Consider the following 17461-nt stretch of genomic DNA (forward strand, 5'->3'; position numbering starts at 1 on the left):
TTTCACTTAAGGGAATTTGCTGTGGGATCTGCCGTGACCATGTGAGTGGCCAGGTGTTGGATGTGCAAAGTCCTGGTCCTAGGGAAATGCGTGCTGGAAAGGAGCAGCTGGGATGCAACTTGGCTTGCTTGCCCTGTAACCCAAAGGCTTGAGGATCCCAGGAGGAGACGGGCTTGTGGCTCCTTTGGGAGCCTTTCCACATGGTTACCGTCAGAGACGTGGATTTGTGCGTCCTGTTCCACTTTGTGCAGCTATACTACTCAACCCTGAGGAAAAAACATTCTTCAGATGCTGCTTTCAAGGAGGATGGCAGAGGCCATAGGGGAAGCAGACAGGTTTCTCCCACTCCCATTGTTTGGGACTGAATGCTACTGCAGTGCTTTAGGAAAACATAGCATCTGCACAAAGCTCCTCTGTGTGTTTTCACAAACTTGTAACCTCTGTGTCAAGAAACAGTAAGAAAGCAAGCTGTCTCTCTCGGAGCCTCAGCCTCGCTGCTTGCTGGCTATGGCAGGGTGGGGGGAAGGAGGTCTGATGCTGGTCCGGGTGTGTGTGGAGCATCCCTGCCACCTCCATGCTCAGCTTGGCCATGCACAGGGAAGTTGTGGCAGGCTGTGCTACCTGCAGGTTGCAAATCGGAGGCAAGTGGCTTTCTAGGCCTTGGTTATAGTTATCCATGTTGTAGAGCAGCGAGTGACGTGTTCCTTTGCTCTGCTAGCGGTGTGTTAGCGGGGGCTCCTCTCAGTGTCTCAGCAGAGCCCCCGATCCTGGCACAAGTGATTCCTGGGCCATAGGGTGAGGCAGCGGTGTTTGCGTGCCCACAGCAGGGCTGTGCATCTTAAAAGGTGGGCTTGCAGGGTGATAAAGCAAGCAGAGCAAAAAATCCTGGTACTTCTAGAGACAGGACCTTTGCGGTTCCTTACGTTGGGCCATTCATCTTGAGATGGCCTACCTTGTCTTTGCCAGTGGATGAACTGAACAGAGAGTTCAGTCCTGTATCCGCTTGATGATAAAGCTGCTGTAATTCCTGTGAGGCAGGAGGAGATCAGTGAGAGGCGAGGGGTGTGCAAGCATGCCTGCATTAAGGGGGTGTTCTGCCTTTGTGGGGAAGTGGGGCTCTGCTGTGTGCCTTAGCAAGGGCTTGCACATCTGTGGAGCTGTGCTGAGTTCTGCCAGGAGCTGGATGTGCCAATAAGAAATAGTTCTGCCTCTGTTTGACTCATTTACCAGCTGGGAAAAGGCAAAGAACCTAAATCTTGTGTTAACAGGCTTCCTTTGTGCTCTCGTTTTCCCAGGGTGGCCACTGACCACAATGTTGATAACACCACAGCAGTCCTTAGGGAGTGGCTGAAGAATGTGCAGAACCTCTACCATGATGTGGAGTGGAGGCCGATGGAAGACCCCCAGTGAGTACTGCAGTGAGGGGCTGACTGAAGCTGCTTGGCGTATATGTCAAATTTCCTAGATTTTCTGTTGTCAAATCAGGAGATGTACTAAATGTCCATGCATTAAAATGTAGGGGGTGGTGGTGGTGGGTTTTGGGGTCTGTCCCATTAAAATTGTGTTCTCATGGAGCCCATAAAAAGGTCTCTGACTTCAGTGAAGCAACTCATCCAGAACTTCAGAGAATTTTCCGTTCAGTTATTTAGCATCTACAGCTGCTCTCTTTGCATGGTAAACAAATCACATCAAAAGCTACAGGGAATAAAAACTGTCATTCTTTATTTGCAAGGAAGCAGGGAAACCATAACCCATTCCCATAGTGTCTCTGAAAGTTCTGTCCAAGACATCAAATATTCAGTAAGTTCTGAGCCAGAGAACTAGATTTAATTCAGTATATTATGCTTTTGCATGACTTGTAGGATCATTGCTTTGAAATGTTAGGTGTGTTGGGTTTTTATTGCTTTATTCTATTTATTTATTTATTTTAAGATCAGCTGTTTTGTTCTGTTTTCTATTTCTTCCATCAGGGAAAAGTGTATCTGTTTCCCCTTTCTTTAGGCTTGCTTTTATTTTCAAGGTCCTCAGTGCAGTGGTGGGGCATTTGTGGTACAAACCCACAGGGAATGCTTGTTTTATTGACTTTTCTAATCCTTAATTGGAATTGAGTTTTCTTAATCCTGTCAAACGTGGCTTTAAATTCTGTTAAAAGTTTTTGAAGTTCTTAACTCCTTCACTGGCTTACGCTGGCACTGTTTCAAAGTCCTGAATTTTTATTCCACACAGGGGTCTGTCCCTAAGTTTCCTCCCATCTTTGTTATAAAGCATTTGCTTTTGGACCTGATCCTGAAAACAGAGACGTGCACATAACTTTGCTCGTGTGATTGGGCTCATGGGGTTGGGTGTTGGGTGTTTGTAGATTAAAGAGCTGTTATTGGGATGTGTTAACAGTTACTAATAATGCCCAGACCCCGAGGGAACCCAAATTGCCTTCATCTTCACATCCTCAGCTTTGTTGATTCTACTGGGCTTAAGGAAGCTGCATTTACAGTCTTAAACTTAAAGCCTAGCAGAGGACAGATGAATTTCTACCAGAGGGTCAGATGAGGTAAATCAGCTTCAGTTCGCTTTGGTGGGGTAACCTCTGCTTACATCAGGTGAGAGCCTGCTGCCGTGGAAGAAACTCCTGGTTTTGATAGTGCTGTTTTGCTTGTGGCCGCTTGGTCGGCAGGAAATGGTGCAGCGCTGCTTGTTCTCCAGTGCCCTGTGTACACATGCCAGCACGAAACTTGGAATCATTCTCCCTCAAAACCTCTCCTGGGTTGCCTGAGGTGACTCTAACACTGTTTTTCTTTTGGAAAGAAGGCAGCAAGGAAACTTTTTTTTTTTTTTTTGGACTAGTGTAATAGGGCCCAGACGTGGGTTGTAGTCACTTTTTTTTCTTTGCTAGGTCTTACCCAGAAGAAATTGGGCCAAAACATTGGCCAAGCTCCCGATTCACTCATGTGATGAAACTCCGACAGGCTGCCCTGCGCGCTGCACGAGAGAAGTGGTCAGACTACATCCTGGTAAATGCAAGGTTTGATTTATTAACTGTCCTGAGGCAAAAGCTTTTCAGGTAGTCACTCTGATACTTGGGGCTGCCAGAAAGTTTCTTCTCCATCTAAAGACAAAGCTCTTTGTGGTGAGATGCTGTGTGTCATTTCTTGGTCTGATGAGCAAGAGACTTTGCAGCTGGGCAGATAAGTCCCTGGGTAAACCCAAGGCTTTCTCCACAGGGGTCAGGATTGAATATAGTCCTGGTGGTGGGTAGGTACCTGCGAGGGTCCCAGAGATTGAAGCCCCACTTGTTATTGATGAAATGTAAGGGAAATAGTTTTGCACAACAGTTGTGGAAAGATGCGTGCCTTTGGTGACTACAGCAGCAGTTAATGACGGTGTTCCCAGCCTCTGAACAAGGCAAGGGTGTGAGGCCAGTTTTTAAGAGTCTTCTTGATCCTTTTCAAAAAATAAACCTGCCCTGAATTTTCAGCAGTGTTATTTTCCCTCGCAGCTCCCTTGCCCCTGGGCTGGAGTAACGTTCTGTGGAGTCGGAGGGAAGCTCCACATCTTTTCTCATCCCACAGCTGTGGTGCAGGGGCAACCCCCGTGGGGTTCACCCATAACAGCCATATGTCCTGTGGTATTAAAACCACCAGCTCTGTGGTTTTTGCCAATACCTCGTGCCTCTGGCTGCCTTGTTCCCAAGAAAATGTCAGGGGAAGCATATCATTTTATCTAATAACAAATTTCTTTTTCTCTTCCCCTCTTCCTTCTCTAGTTTATTGATGCAGATAATTTACTGACCAACCCACAAACCCTGAACCTGATGATAGCAGAAAACAAGACATTGGTGGCACCAATGCTTGAGTCTCGCTCTCTCTACTCTAACTTCTGGTGTGGCATCACCCCCCAGGCAAGTGACCACATGAATGGTGCTGGGTGACTGTGCAAGCTATGTTTTCAAAGGCCTCCTGCCTTGTGTCAGTGAAGCAGTGGGCATTGTTTCTGTTCTATGGGCTTTCCCACCTGCTTCTGTAGTGTCCTTCTTCTGAAAAGAAGCTGCTGTAGCTGAGGCATGCAGAGGTGGTGTTAGCATGTACTGAGCATAGTGGTGTCATGCGGTCATCTCAGCTTGCGCCTCTCTGAGTGACAGCATCCCAAATCTTGGGTGGGTATCTTTGGGAAAGGTCCATATGTTTCTAGGGAATCTGGGAATAAGGGTAGAGAGGACATTGCAGTCTATAAATGTTTTTCAGGCTTTGTTTTCTAACCGAGCTGTAGGTATGAGCAAAGCAATACATGTTCCGCATTGGGTGTGCAGGCACATAGCTGAAACTTGCTTCCTTATCTGAGATTCCTCGCTTAAAAAAAAGCTGAATCTGGAGGAAGCTGAGCTTGCTTAGCCAAAAGTCCTGGGAAGTGATACAATCCCACTAACTACATAAAAAATACTGATATACACACCAAAATTTATTTGAGGTTGTTCCATATGTTTGTGTAATGGCCTTAAAACTCTTGGTACATAATTTTAGACTAGCTTTCTGTATAGCAATGCTAATCTGAGAGGAATTTGCTTTTCTTTCTACAGCTCTCCATTGTGTATAGGTTATTTTTCTCGCATATGAACAAATTTATGTAGTCGGACAACACCCTTTGCCTTGTAGGGAGTGTGTATGCTGAAGTGTGTATGTAAAGGGTACTGGTGTAAAGGACAGAAGTGCTGAGCCTAGAAATTAGTTTCCTGTTACTTTCTCAAATCACATATACTGCAGAAAGTATCAGATACAAAGATGTTGTCTAGTAGAAACAGCATTATTTTTAGAGCCAGAACGAGGTGGAGCTGTCACTTTACAAGTTGGCCCGCATCACTGGTGTGTTGACCCTGGCTGGTAGGTAAGACCCCACCCAGTTGCTTTCTTACTCCTGCCCAGCGGGATGGGGGAATAAATTGGAATTGCAAAAGCAGGAAAAAAAAACCAAAACACCAAACCCCAACGAAACCCAAAAGCAACCCTCATGGGTTGAGATAAAGGCAGTTTAATAAGTGAAGGGGGGGAAAAATAACCCAAACAAACAAGTGATGCAAAATCAGTCACTCATCACCAGGAGACCGTTGCCCAACCATTCCCTGGGCGCTGGCTGCTTTGGAAAAGCTCCCCCAGCAGCGTTATTGCTGAGCATGATGTTACACGGTATGGAAAATCACTTTGGTCAGTTTGGGTCAGCTGTCCCAGCTGTGTCCCTGCTGTGTCCCTTCCCAGCCTCTTGCCCACACCCAGCATACTTGCTGTGGGGGGCAGAGTGAGAAACAGAGAAGGCATTGATACTGTGCGAGCACTGTTCAGCGGCAGCTAAAACATCCGTGTGTTATCAACACTGTTTTGGTCACCTGTCTAAACCACAGCTCCATATGGGCTGCTCTGAAGAAAATTAACTGCATCCCAGCCAAACCGAGTACAATCACCTTGTCCATAAAACGATTTTAGTAAGAGAATCAAATATATAGAAGGACAGATATATTGTCACAGTCATTTTTTGCCTTTTTTTTACTCTTTTCCTTTGAAATGTTCTTGATTAAGCTCTAAATTGGCTTTCTAAGACATTCAGGCTGAAATGGGGACTGTAGTTAATGCTTTTTTCTCCCAGGTAAGCCTCAATAATGAGATCAGCTTTTTGACCTGTTCTCTAGTCTGCTGCTGGCATGTGTTTTGTCCTACTTTGAGGAGGCAGGATACCAAGCTGCATGTCTCCTAGAATAGGAAGAGGTTTTTTGTTCTCTTGAGAAGTTTCCCTTTTTGTCCACATTGGCCCTGGAAAGCTTCAGGAATTCCTTTTTACTTCCATGCCTGAGTCTTGTGTTTCCTTCTTCATAAAGACAAGCTTGCCTTACTGCACAGACAACTGTGTTTAAGCTTGAGCTGCACATACATCTTTGAGCTTCCCCAGCGCATGCGAATAGGAGTGCTTTAGAGACGCTCTATGGTCCTGCCCTTCCCTGCCATCTTGATTTATTCTGTAGAGCTAACCAGGTACTAACTATTGTCATTATTGCTGGAGTGAAACGAAGAGCAAACTCCATTCCCCCTTTCTTCTATTTACCTGGTGTAAAAAATCATTCTTCCTTCCCGGTGTTATCAAGGACACAAGTAGGGACCATAGGCAGGGTGAAAACTTAACAGCTGTACTGGGTCGAACCAAAGGTCCATCTGGTAGCAGCAGTTACTAGCAGATGCCTAGGCAATAGTATAAGAACATGGCAAACAAGTAAGTGAATGATACCTCTCCAAAATACTTTTTATCCTCTGGCAATCTCCTTCTCTTTGGTTTCTTGAGGAAGGTCTTTGTCTTTAAAGTTCTCAGTGATTTTTTTGTTTGTTTGGTTTTGGGGTTTTCTTTACAGAAATCACTGTCTGAATCTTTTTTTTTTTTTTTTTTTTTTTTAATTATTTTTTTGGGCATCCACACCATCTTATGGCAAGGAGTTCCACAGTTCAGACTAACTAATTGAGTAAAAATAGCAGGAAAAGGTCTTGAACTTCCCAAATTCTCGGGAAGCAAATATATAGATAAGGGAAGGCGGGGGGAGTGGTGTTTACATGTTTCAGGTTTTGTTTTAAAATGGAGATATAAACGTCATAGTGAAGGCATTGTCCTTTTAAGTTTTTAAGGTTAGGTCCTGAGACAGCCAGGTTTTCCACTGATATAAATCAGCATTGCTCCACAGGCTGAAGTGGATCTCTGCCTGTGTGCACCAGCCTCAGCCCTGGCCCTAGCGTTACCTCTCCAGTAGTAAATTTCCATCATTACCAGTGTTAGCTGAGAAAAGGAGAGGGGAAAAAACTAGCAGCAAATGCATCTTGCAGAATTTGGTGAAAAAAACTGGTCAAATGAAAAGGAAAGATCCCACTTTTTTTTTTTTCTTTTTTTCTTCTTCTTTTCTCTTAATTGCTGCTTCTTGTTTCTGTGCTCACAGTCCCACAGCTTCATGCTCTCAGCCTTGCTCTCCCTGGGGACTTGGGGATGGAGTAACAGCTGGAGCACATCCTGAAACACTCAGCACTGAGCAACAGCAAGCCAAACCCAGCTCCAGACAGCTTAACATTTAGTTGTCATAAAGCTAACCTTCATAGGAGAGCACAGCAATAGTGCTGACAAGTTGGAGTCTTTCTTGACTACACATGGTTTATGAGCAGTGAAAAGCCCCAAAACCCCATAGTGAGTGACTGGAGGAGGAAAGATTAGTTTCCAGCATCTTTCACCTGTGGGCATTCTCGGATGTCTGTTAAAGGCTGAATATCTTAACCCTTACTTTGGTGGGAATGCTAGTAAGGTCTCTGCCCACTTGCTCCTTTTCATGAAAATCAGACCGGCTCTGTCCTTCAGATACCTTCTGACCATACTAGGTATGGACTAGGTATCTGAAGGACAGAGGGGATGTTCTACAGATACACAAATAGACAAATGCACCACACCATGCTTCTACACAAAACCAGGGTAAAGTGGTTCTGCAGTGATTTGCTCGGCTGTTGCTAGGATGCTCATGGAAAATATAACGCAAAAGTAACTTTAATGTATTTTAGTGACTCATCATTTCTGTAAAGACCAGAATCTGCTCTGGATTCAACCATCAGCTGTGTCGGGGTGTCTAATTGCTGTGTTAGGATCTTCTTTCTGGAGGAATTCAGTGTATTTATTTCCAAATCTGATAGCTTTAGACATATTGCACCTGCAAAACCAGTTGTGAGCTGTACAACACGGGTGTTGCACCCACAGTGCTGGAAGTCTAGCAAAGCTTGTGGTTACAGAGAAATGAGCTGACTGAAGTGCCTCCCCCAGACAGACCCTGTGGGGAGAGCTCAGCAGTGAGTATTAAACCTGCTTGCCCTGGGATGGAGGAACCATTGTGCAATCCTATTCTGTGAAACACTGAATGTCCTTTGTGCCTGTTGAACATGGAGGATGTCATGGATGCTCAGCAGCTTCCACGATCAGACCTGAGAGTCTATGTGCAAAAATGGTTTTCAAAGAGCCGGGAGAAAACAGTCTGAGGTTTGAAGCTCTATTGCAAGGGAATTTTGCAATGGAAAGGCTTGGGTTTCCAATAGCTGCTAAAAAGAAGAGAGAAGGTCAAGCTTTAACTTTTGTGATGGAGATTGTTTCTAAATACTCAACTGAGCCCTTTCCAAATGGGAGACACTTAAAAATCTGAGAATTGAGCACTGATCTGTCTCTGCTAGGGAGGGCTAAGGGTGACAGCTTCTGCTAAGAAACATCTATGAAACAGAAATCTCTTGTAACCAGCAGCCCCCTCATTGTGATTGCAGGGCTATTACAAAAGGACCTTGGATTATCCCCTGATTCGGGAATGGAAGAGGACAGGCTGTTTTGCTGTCCCAATGATTCATTCCACGTTCCTCATTGACTTGAGGAAAGAGGCCTCCACCAAGCTGATGTTCTACCCACCCCCCCAGGACTACACCTGGAGCTTTGATGATATCATGGTCTTTGCCTTCTCCAGTCGCCAAGCAGGTATGTCTGGAGCCTTTGCTGGGGAGAATTCACTAGTAGAGACATGCAGACCTCTACTTTGAGTTCACAGGCCCAAAAGTCCTATGTTGGCTTCAGTGGTGAGTTAAGACCCTGTTCCCTTTCCTCATTTGGATCTGGTCAGGGATAACAAGCAGCAAGTGACTGGCAATGCAGTTTTGAATCACAGCTAGCTTCAAAGGACACAGGAGCCGTTCTTGGGATGGGGACAGTGTTTCAGAGACAAAATGTGTGCCATCCACCCTTGATTTGTGTCACAGCAAGACAGTAGTGAACACAGGTGAATGCTGTGAGAGGGGAAGGTATTCTGAAGGCTGTAGGTAAGGTATCTGAAGTCACCACTTCTAGGAGATCCATGAGGAAGGGGGTGAGGGCAAGAGACTCTTTCTTAAATGTAGCAGCCCTTGTGGAAAACAAAAACCAAGTTGCTTACCCAAAGTGCTGATGAGGCTTCACTTTATGGCAGCTCAGCAGGAATTGTCTGAGAGGTAGGGGGGGTTTGGTTTTGGGTTTGGTTTTTTTTTTATTTTGGAAAGCAAAATCAGTGTAACTTTCAGGGGAATGATGTGAGTCTGTGGGCTGTGCTGAGAGGAAATCTGTTGCAGGCAAGAGGAGGTTAGAGCTGGTGTGCGAGCAGTAAAATCTCTGTATACTTGACATTGTATCATTGGTGCTTTGGGAGAACCAGTCGAGCACTGAGCTGCCTTGAGATCCTTGAGGCACAGCAGAGAGAAAATGTGTACCACTCCAGCTGATACTGGGATCAGTTTCTACCAGTCAGTGGGAGGATTTCAGTTAAACCTGAAATACAGGGCTCCTTTCAGGCCAAATCACAACCTCAGTGTCCTCTTCCTTTGTCTGGAATGGCTGTTGATGTTGGCAGAGAGCTCCCGGTGTCTCAGAGAAATCACTGTCTCTTAAGGGCATGATACTGCTGCTACTGCTGCTTGTACTCGTGGTGAGGATGTTTAGTCCCATTTATTTTTGCAGAGTGGATCTGGTGGGTATTCTGTCTCCACCAAAGTCCTGGGTGGCAGACCTGTATGTAGCAGTGTCAGAGCTGAAAGGGGCTCCTGGGAAGAATATGGTTGTAATGGCCATCTCTATTGTTCTTTGCCCTGCTGCGTTGAATAGGGGGAAGTTTGGGGCCTTATAAGGAAAAAAGAGACTGATGAAACCTCAGCAGCACCAATGAAATGCACTTCTATTCAGAACTTCATGACTGGTTTGCTGGCTTACTGAGGTGAATTAGGGAAAAGTTGTTTGTGGGTTCTCTGAGTGATGTGCAGTTGGTGTTGCCTGTCTTCTGTTTGTAAAAGAGGCAAAGTTAGGGTGAGAAGGAAGGGCTGTTCTTGGGGGACAGACAAGCAGAGAGAAAGTGAAGTGTTGTTGTTGGCAGTCGTTTCTACAGAAGAGACAGGCTGAGAAGACTGCCTTTCCCACCATTTCCAGACCAGCACAGCAGCCACCAGCTGTTTGTAGGTTTCCTTTTAGCGATGTTTCTGGTTTGAAGTTCTTGACAGCATTGAAAAAGATGGCATTGTCTTGGCAGACTAAGTAGGGCTTTTTAAAACTCAGCTAAGAGAGGATGAGGGGCATCAAATGCGACAGATGAATGGTAGAGGAGAGGCAGCGGGAGCTGAAATTAGAGCCCTTGGAAGGCAGAGGCAAGATGTGAACTTGCAGGACACCTTTGGGGCCCTGACTTTCCGAGTCAGGACGTCAGTATATTGGCTCCAGAGAATTGAGGTTTAAGTCTGGATAGCAAAGCAGACTCCTTCAAATCTACCTGCCCAGCTTGTTGCCTCTGACAGCTCTCCCAGAAATGCAGCATCCAATGAGTGTGGTAACTGCATTGCAGTAGCTCCAGCTGCTTAAGAGATATTTCAGGGATTCAAACACATCATTTTTTTTCCTTCCATCCTAGAATACTTTAGCTTTTTCCAGGACTGACCCATGACATGAAAGGCTTTGCTTCCGCAGTCTGGCCCATTGATCTGCTCAGATTGTTGGCTTGTGTCCTGGCTGAGTTTTGTCACCCAGGATAAAAGGATGATATCCAGGTTCAGAAATGTGAAGAATGTGTGGACTTTGAGGTAAACTTCTCTTCGGAGTAATTTCACTTACTTCCCTGAAGTCATAAATGATGCTGGCTTTTGTCCAGGCCAAGTACTGCACTTAATGCCTCGGATCAAACCATCAATTTTCAACAGTGAATCTACTGCTTGAAGCAACTGTTTTGTCATGCTCCAAAAAGACCGTCCCACTTCTGCTGAGAGGACGTGGCCTGTGATGGGAGTACTGACTCGGAACAAAACTCGGTGTGGATGTTTTATTGACAAAGGTGGACTCTGTAGAGCCCCTTGCGCTCACAAGATAGCGTTTAGCCAGCCAGATCTCCTGAGCTTCCTTTCAGCCTGAGGCTCTGAGGACCCAGAGTCAGCCAGCAGGCAAGTCTGGTCACAGGGATGTGGGGGAAATTCAGGTTGCCTAAATAAGGCTGTGAGTTTAGGGCATGGCTGTGAATCCTGGTCACTGCCTTACAAAGGCTAATAATAATACAAGTATCTATGGCTTTTCTGTCCCTTGTAGCAATTGTTTATTTTATTATAAAAACAGAGCTGGAGAGTGAGTCCCCCTCACCATTTTAAGGTAGATTTACCATTTTAAAGTAGCTTTTATCCCAGAAGGAACAAAAATACTGGCGTGAATGTATGCAGATTAACTGTGTTTAAGCCAGCGGAAGATAAGAACGGAGATTAGTGAGCCAGATAAGATTAGTTGATTAGATCAGTGCCAAATCCATTAATGTCAGCAGGTAGTATTTTTTATTCTGCCATTTAGCTAAATTGCAGCTGACAGCTGAATGTGTTTTGGCAAGTAGGGTAGCCAGCAATTTACTTGCAAAACTTAAAATGGTAGAAACACTGGGGTCATGAATGCAGACAATTCTGCTTTGCTAAAAATACCAGGGATTAGGAGGACTAATACATGAAAGCATCAACACTCCAGGTAGTGTCTGCTTTTCGTTTATTTCCTAGAGGGAATGGGGTGGTTGTGCTTGTTTCATTTAAAAAAAACAAGGCGGGGCGGAGGAGAGCTTATAGGTTTGCATTTTTCTTTAAATCTGCTTTGTATGGGTTCTAGCAGCTTTCAGATTGTGGTTAGTTAATAAAGGGCCTTAGCAGACCTCAGTGAAAAACAGTGGAGATACTTTCCCTTGGCTCCTCTGGATGTAGCTTTTGAGAGTGGTGCCTGACGACATCAGGTCGAGTGCTGCTGCAGTTACAGCTGATAGTGAGCAAACCCTTCGTCAGTCCAGAGGGAACAGTGTTTTGCTGATCGCAGGTTGCTGGGACATTCCCACTGAACAAGCTCAGCAGTGGGTGGGTCTCTTCTCTTGCAAAGGCTCTGAGGAAAGGCTTTGCATCTTCTCTTTGTTTCACACCATCAGATTCAGCTCCTTGAACAAGCAGTTGCAAAAGCTTTTGAGTAGAAGGATGTTACATTACCACTTCTGTTTGAAAACATCTTTTCTCCTTGCTGGTGTCTCTCTCTGGGATTTTCCTCTAATCTTCAGACCACTGTAAAAACTAGTCCTGGAGAGGAAAGGACCATGTTTGGTGGTAGACTAGGCACTTCCGAGATGATTATCCTGTATATTCCTCAAAGTCCTTTGCCAACACAGGTGAAAATGTCTTTGTTTTCTGGCCAAAGCAAACAGAAGCAGGAAGATGCTTGACTGCAAAACCCAGAGTGAATCCCTTGCTAGGCTAGTAACAGACCCTGCAGCTATACTGATGCCTTGGGCCTTGCAACTTCATCCTGTGTGATCCCAGGGGAGCTGAACTGCCTGGGCCCACATTTGGCCAACTGTGTGCTGTTGAAGCTGCAGATCAGGTTGGCTCCTCCACCCTGGAAGAGTCACTCCGTAGTTATTGTGGTCTGACAGAGAAGCCTTGCAAAGCTCAGACAAAAGCTTCCGTCGCCCCTAGCCACACTGGGTTTGTTTGAATTTTTCCTTCTCTAAGGCTGCCTGCTCCGATAGACCTGCACCCTTCTTTGCCTGGCATGCAGGACAGGGCATCCTCTGCCCACAGAGGAGGGGGGGTATCCCGTGGGACTGCTTCCCTTGCGCCTGAACCGCTTCACCCCTCACAGGTTTGTGACAAGCACAGCCTTCCAGCGTTGCCCTGAGCTTTGAAACCTGTGTCTTTTCCCCCACCTTTGAGCCCCATTCCCCCCACCCCCGGTTTGGAGGCAGTTGCTGAGCCCTGGGTGTGTGCAGGGAGAGAGGCTCCATGTCCCAGGATCGCTGCTGCTTCTCCTTCAGCACAGCTGCAGGTGGAAGCCCATTTGGCTCCTTTGTCAGCCATGGCATCGCTTGAGGCTGGCTTACTCAGAGGGTGAAAACCTGTTCCTGCTTTTGGCTCTGGGTCTGTAAAGGGATTTTCAGGTGAGGTGCCAGGTCTGAGCAGTGCAGGGGGAGTTTTGGGGCTGGGGGTTTCTGCGGGACTCCCCAGTTATCGGCAGTAGTCCCGCTGTGTGTATCACACACTGCTTTTGCTAAAGGCTAGTTCTGCCCTCTGCTGTAGGATTCTTTTCATAGCGTGAAGGCAAAGGCCAGGTCTTTCTCTGGTCTAAGAGGGGTGTTCCGTCTCTCCTAGGAGAAAACTGATTGCAGTTAGAAACCCCTTCGGTTAGGGAGCAAGTAGAAATTGGTTTCACAGGACAGGCCACTTTGCTGCCAGCTAAATAAAACAGAAAATGGCATGGTAATGTTTTTGAATTGTTTGCTTATGAAGCAGAACTTCTTGGGACTGAGGTCCTGGCTTAAGTTTTATTGTGGCTATGTAGCAACAGAGCAGCAAAATCCACTCGTAAAAGACACGACTCTAATTTCTGTTTTTCTGTAATCCCCAGGGATACAGATGTTCATCTGCAACCATGAACACTATGGTTTCCTTCCCATGCCCCTGAAATCGCACCAGACGCTGCAAGAAGAAACCGAGAACTTTGTGCACACACTAATTGAGGCTATGAGTAAGTCACTGTGCCCTGCCATGATGGACCCCCATAAGTTAATGTTTGTAGAGATCTCCTGCCAGCAGCCCAACTCTCTTCCCCTTGGGAGTCTGCCTCCTGATCTGACTGCTTTGATACTGTTTGTTATGCAGTTTTCCATTTCCACTGTTTTTCTATCTAGGGATGTAATAATTTCACGGTCAGGTCAACCCCCTTCACAAAACCCCTTAACTTCCCCATTTTAACATGCAAAAATGCATCTTCAATGTGGAAAGGATGCTGCAGAACCTCGTTTTTGTCATGAGGTCTATCTGGCACATGGCTACTGGCTTCTGCTTTGCAACATGGATGCTTTCTGCTACACCCACTCCTGCACTGATTTCATGTCCCAGCTCCCTGGGGCTTTTTAGGCCCAGTGATGAAAACACATGCAGATATGTTATATCAATGCAGCTTGTACATGAGGGTGATGCTTGGGATCTCTCCTCTCTTTCAGTTGATCGACCTCCCATTGAACCCTCTCAATATGTCTCTGTTCCTCTGAAGAACCCTGACAAGATGGGATTTGATGAAGTAAGGAACCTATTCTGCTGCCATTGTCTTGCTATTTATCACTTAGAGGACCCGGTTCTCCCTGTAGCTTCGCTTCCAGCTGTTTCCCCTGGAAAATATTATCTTTTCACCTAGTCAGTTCTTTCCCAATCACTCATCTTTTGGACTTAAACTTTTGGCAAGGAGAAAATAGCCATCCTTATTTGGGGAGAACTTCTGCCAAGCTCAAGGAAGCAGAAAGGAACGGGCTCAGGAAGCCTTCTTTCCCTCTGGCACTTGCTGTGGAGAAATGAGGCCAGTCAGGTCTGCGGGCACTTAGTACCTGCTGCAAGACCACTGATTAGAAGTGCAGGTTTGTGTGCAAGGGCAGCGCCCAGCAAATCTTTGGGGTTCCTGTCTTGATAGTATGGATGTTTTAATCCAGCCAGGAGGAGATAGCAGAAGTGAGGCTGAAAAACACGTTATTTAACTCCGCAGTTCTTGTGCTGTTTCCTCTACATCTGACTCTGCAGAGCAGCTTGGCAGTCCTTCCGTTCTGTGACAAAAACTGGTCTTTTGGGAAACCTCTCCTGCTTTCCAGTGACAGAAGGGAACAATTTCTGTCACCTGAGAGACACTGGAGAGTCTGGAGCAGCTGGGGGAGCCAGGCTCACAGCTGGGTTCTAGCCCAAGCTGGGTATGTCCAGGAGTGATGAAAATCACGCATGCTGTCTCCTTACTGTGGCGGCTCTCCCTCTGCCCTGCTTGGTCACCACATTTTTCTGCTATGGCTTTAAGTTAAAGTGAACTAGAAAGATGGTTGCTGACACTGGTAGTGCCCCAGGACCCTGCAGAAATTCCTTTCCCGACTCTGCCTCACATTGTGGAGGGAGCAGGCATTGAGGGGAGAAGGCTGGAGAGGGACCTGCTGTGCTTTAATTAACCAGTGTCCGTGTTATTCACAGAGCCAGCAACCCCTGGGTATGCAGCTGCCAGGGTGGCAGTGGCACCATGACCGAGGGAGTTGTGGTGATCAGGGGAGCCTTTGTTTTCTTGGTGTATTCTGCTACATCTGTTTATATGACTCATGAAGTCTGAACCTGATTTGGTTATGTGTGTTGGAGTGTCTGTGTTTAGGACACAGCTGGTGTAGGTTTTTTCCATGTTGTCCTTTGTGGCTGCACTATATTTATCCAATTTATTATTTTTGCATTTGTACTGAGCTGGAATTTGATCCGCTTCTTACTGGGGTGAGGTTTTGCTCTACAGGCTACAAGGCTGCACTTGTACTTGTCTGCCTGGGACTGAAAAATATCCCTGACCCTCTGCAGTTTACCTGCATATGAGGTCTTCAGTCCTCTGCTCCCTACCAGAGAGTCTGTCTCCTCAAGGCTTGGACAGAGCTCTGCCCAGACATCTTTGTTCCTGGTCTTCGCTTTCTACTAGGCTTTCTGCTCTGGCAGGGGTAGCACTGGATTTTCAGTGCCTGAAGTAATTACAAAAATCCTCTCTTTGCTGTGTCCTTGTACTTGGATGGTGGCCCCACTGATAATCCTAATACAGGCAGTGGCAATATTGTGAGGAAGCGTGTGGGTCAGTGTTCCTCTGGGGCTGGAGCTGGAGATGGCCATTTTACTCTGCCTTTAATATAAATAAAAACATTCTATATCTTTGAAAATTATAGACTTGGCTGTAACTGGTCTCCTCTCACCTTTATTCATCTTCAAAGAGCAACTTTCCCTGTGACATAAAATACCCATAAAAAGTAGTTGTTAGACAAAGAATAACCCTCTAACCTTTCAACTCAAAACCAACCCCAATTTTTTGACAAATTCTAAGCAACCCGGAGTAAAACCACACCTGGTATTTTAATAAGATCTGCTTTTCCAGTGGGGCTGCTGGAGAAGAGTGGATCAGGTCTCCCTTTTCTTCCTCACTCCCAAGCCAGGAGGCTGATGTCTTTCTCTTCTACTCAGATTTTCATGATCAATCTGAAGCGTCGGAAAGACAGGCGCGATCGGATGCTGCGGACTCTCTATGAGCAGGAGATTGCAGTCAAGATAGTGGAGGCTGTGGATGGAAAGTGAGTTTCAGCTGGGGTTGCTGATGTTTGGAAAGAGTGGGTTGTGCATAACTGCTTAACGCTATCTTGCTGGATGCTCTGACCTCCCTTCTGGTGGGGAAGCGTGCGCTGAGGGGAGAGGTGAATACCACTTTTATTTACCTAACAGTCTGTTTGGGGGAAATTTTGCTCTGTTTCTTCCTTCTTTTCCAATTAGTCAGTCTCCATGAGAGAACCAGTGCAGTGTGGTTCGGACTAAGATGAAAATCAGGTTAAAATCATACTGATTTCTGTGAACTGTAACACTTGCATACAGTTAAAAGCAGTCAGCAGTGAAACTGTTCGAGAGCAATTATCTCCTGGGAAGATAGTCCATCCTAGTGCTACAAAGCTGTTGTGCTACACTGTTAACCCTGACACAGCCCTTTCCAAGCTTACTCTAAGGTGTGTCAAGACCTTTTTATAATGAGAAATCAAGGCAGAAATTTTTGGTCTGGGAGCTGCAAAAAGGCCTCAGGGAGGTAGGAATCCACATGCCATCTAGTGGTCTTTGAGGCTTGGGGGTACCCATCAAGACTTCTTAGAAAAATAAATCTCAACCAAGCACTTGACAAGTTGATGGTCCCACAAGAAGTCGTTGATAGAGTTAAGGATATGATTTGCCAGCTTGATTTAGAAATGTAAATCAAGAAATTAATTTTTCTCTGGGTTTTTGAGCGAAACAAGTGCAGGAATTTCTCAAGACGCAGCTTTTCTCTGAACATCAGTAGCATTTCCTGTGTTGCATCTGTGTCTGACTCAAATTTACTTTTTTTGAAAATGGTGATAGATATTCTGTCTTTCTCAGAGCACTGAACACGAGTCAGCTCAAAGCTCTCAGCATCGATATGCTCCCAGGTTACCGGGACCCATATTCCTCCAGGCCATTAACCAGGGGTGAGATCGGCTGCTTCCTTAGTCACTATTACATCTGGAAGGAGGTAAGGAGTTTGTGGGTGCCTCTGAGTTCCTGCAGGAAGGTGCTGTGGGCAGGCACCATAGGAAGGTGCAGAGCCAGTCGTAGGGGAGAGCATTAAATACAATGCAGGTTTCTGGAAAGCGTAGGATGGAACTGTTTTCCTTGGTTTGTAGGGGATTGCGGACAGGGTTTTTCTTGAATGCAGCGTTCAGCTTTCTCATCTCTGCTTTCTATTTGCCAACAGCTCTGAGTAATTTTTATCAGAATATTTTCATGACTCTTTCTGTAAAGCATCCAATAGCTTGCTTGGAGCAAGCTTGCTTAGGAGAAAGGCAAGAAGGTTTTGAAGAACAAAT

At 45.9% G+C, this 17461-nt stretch overlaps 1 protein-coding gene across 1 annotated transcript in view; it reads left to right on the forward strand.

The window, feature by feature from the left end:
- Positions 1–17461, forward strand: part of COLGALT2 (collagen beta(1-O)galactosyltransferase 2) — a 57483-nt gene that overhangs the window by 35985 nt on the left and 4037 nt on the right. The window contains exons 2-9 of the mRNA XM_069789592.1: positions 1296–1406; positions 2891–3008; positions 3761–3895; positions 8307–8511; positions 13453–13572; positions 14051–14127; positions 16062–16168; positions 16995–17127. Of these exons, the coding sequence (XP_069645693.1) occupies positions 1296–1406; positions 2891–3008; positions 3761–3895; positions 8307–8511; positions 13453–13572; positions 14051–14127; positions 16062–16168; positions 16995–17127 (1006 nt within the window). The remainder of the gene's footprint in view (positions 1–1295; positions 1407–2890; positions 3009–3760; positions 3896–8306; positions 8512–13452; positions 13573–14050; positions 14128–16061; positions 16169–16994; positions 17128–17461) is intronic.

The sequence above is a fragment of the Haliaeetus albicilla genome, chromosome 8 (genome assembly GCF_947461875.1).
Source record: "Haliaeetus albicilla chromosome 8, bHalAlb1.1, whole genome shotgun sequence".
In the NCBI taxonomy this organism is placed as follows: Eukaryota; Metazoa; Chordata; class Aves; order Accipitriformes; family Accipitridae; genus Haliaeetus; species Haliaeetus albicilla.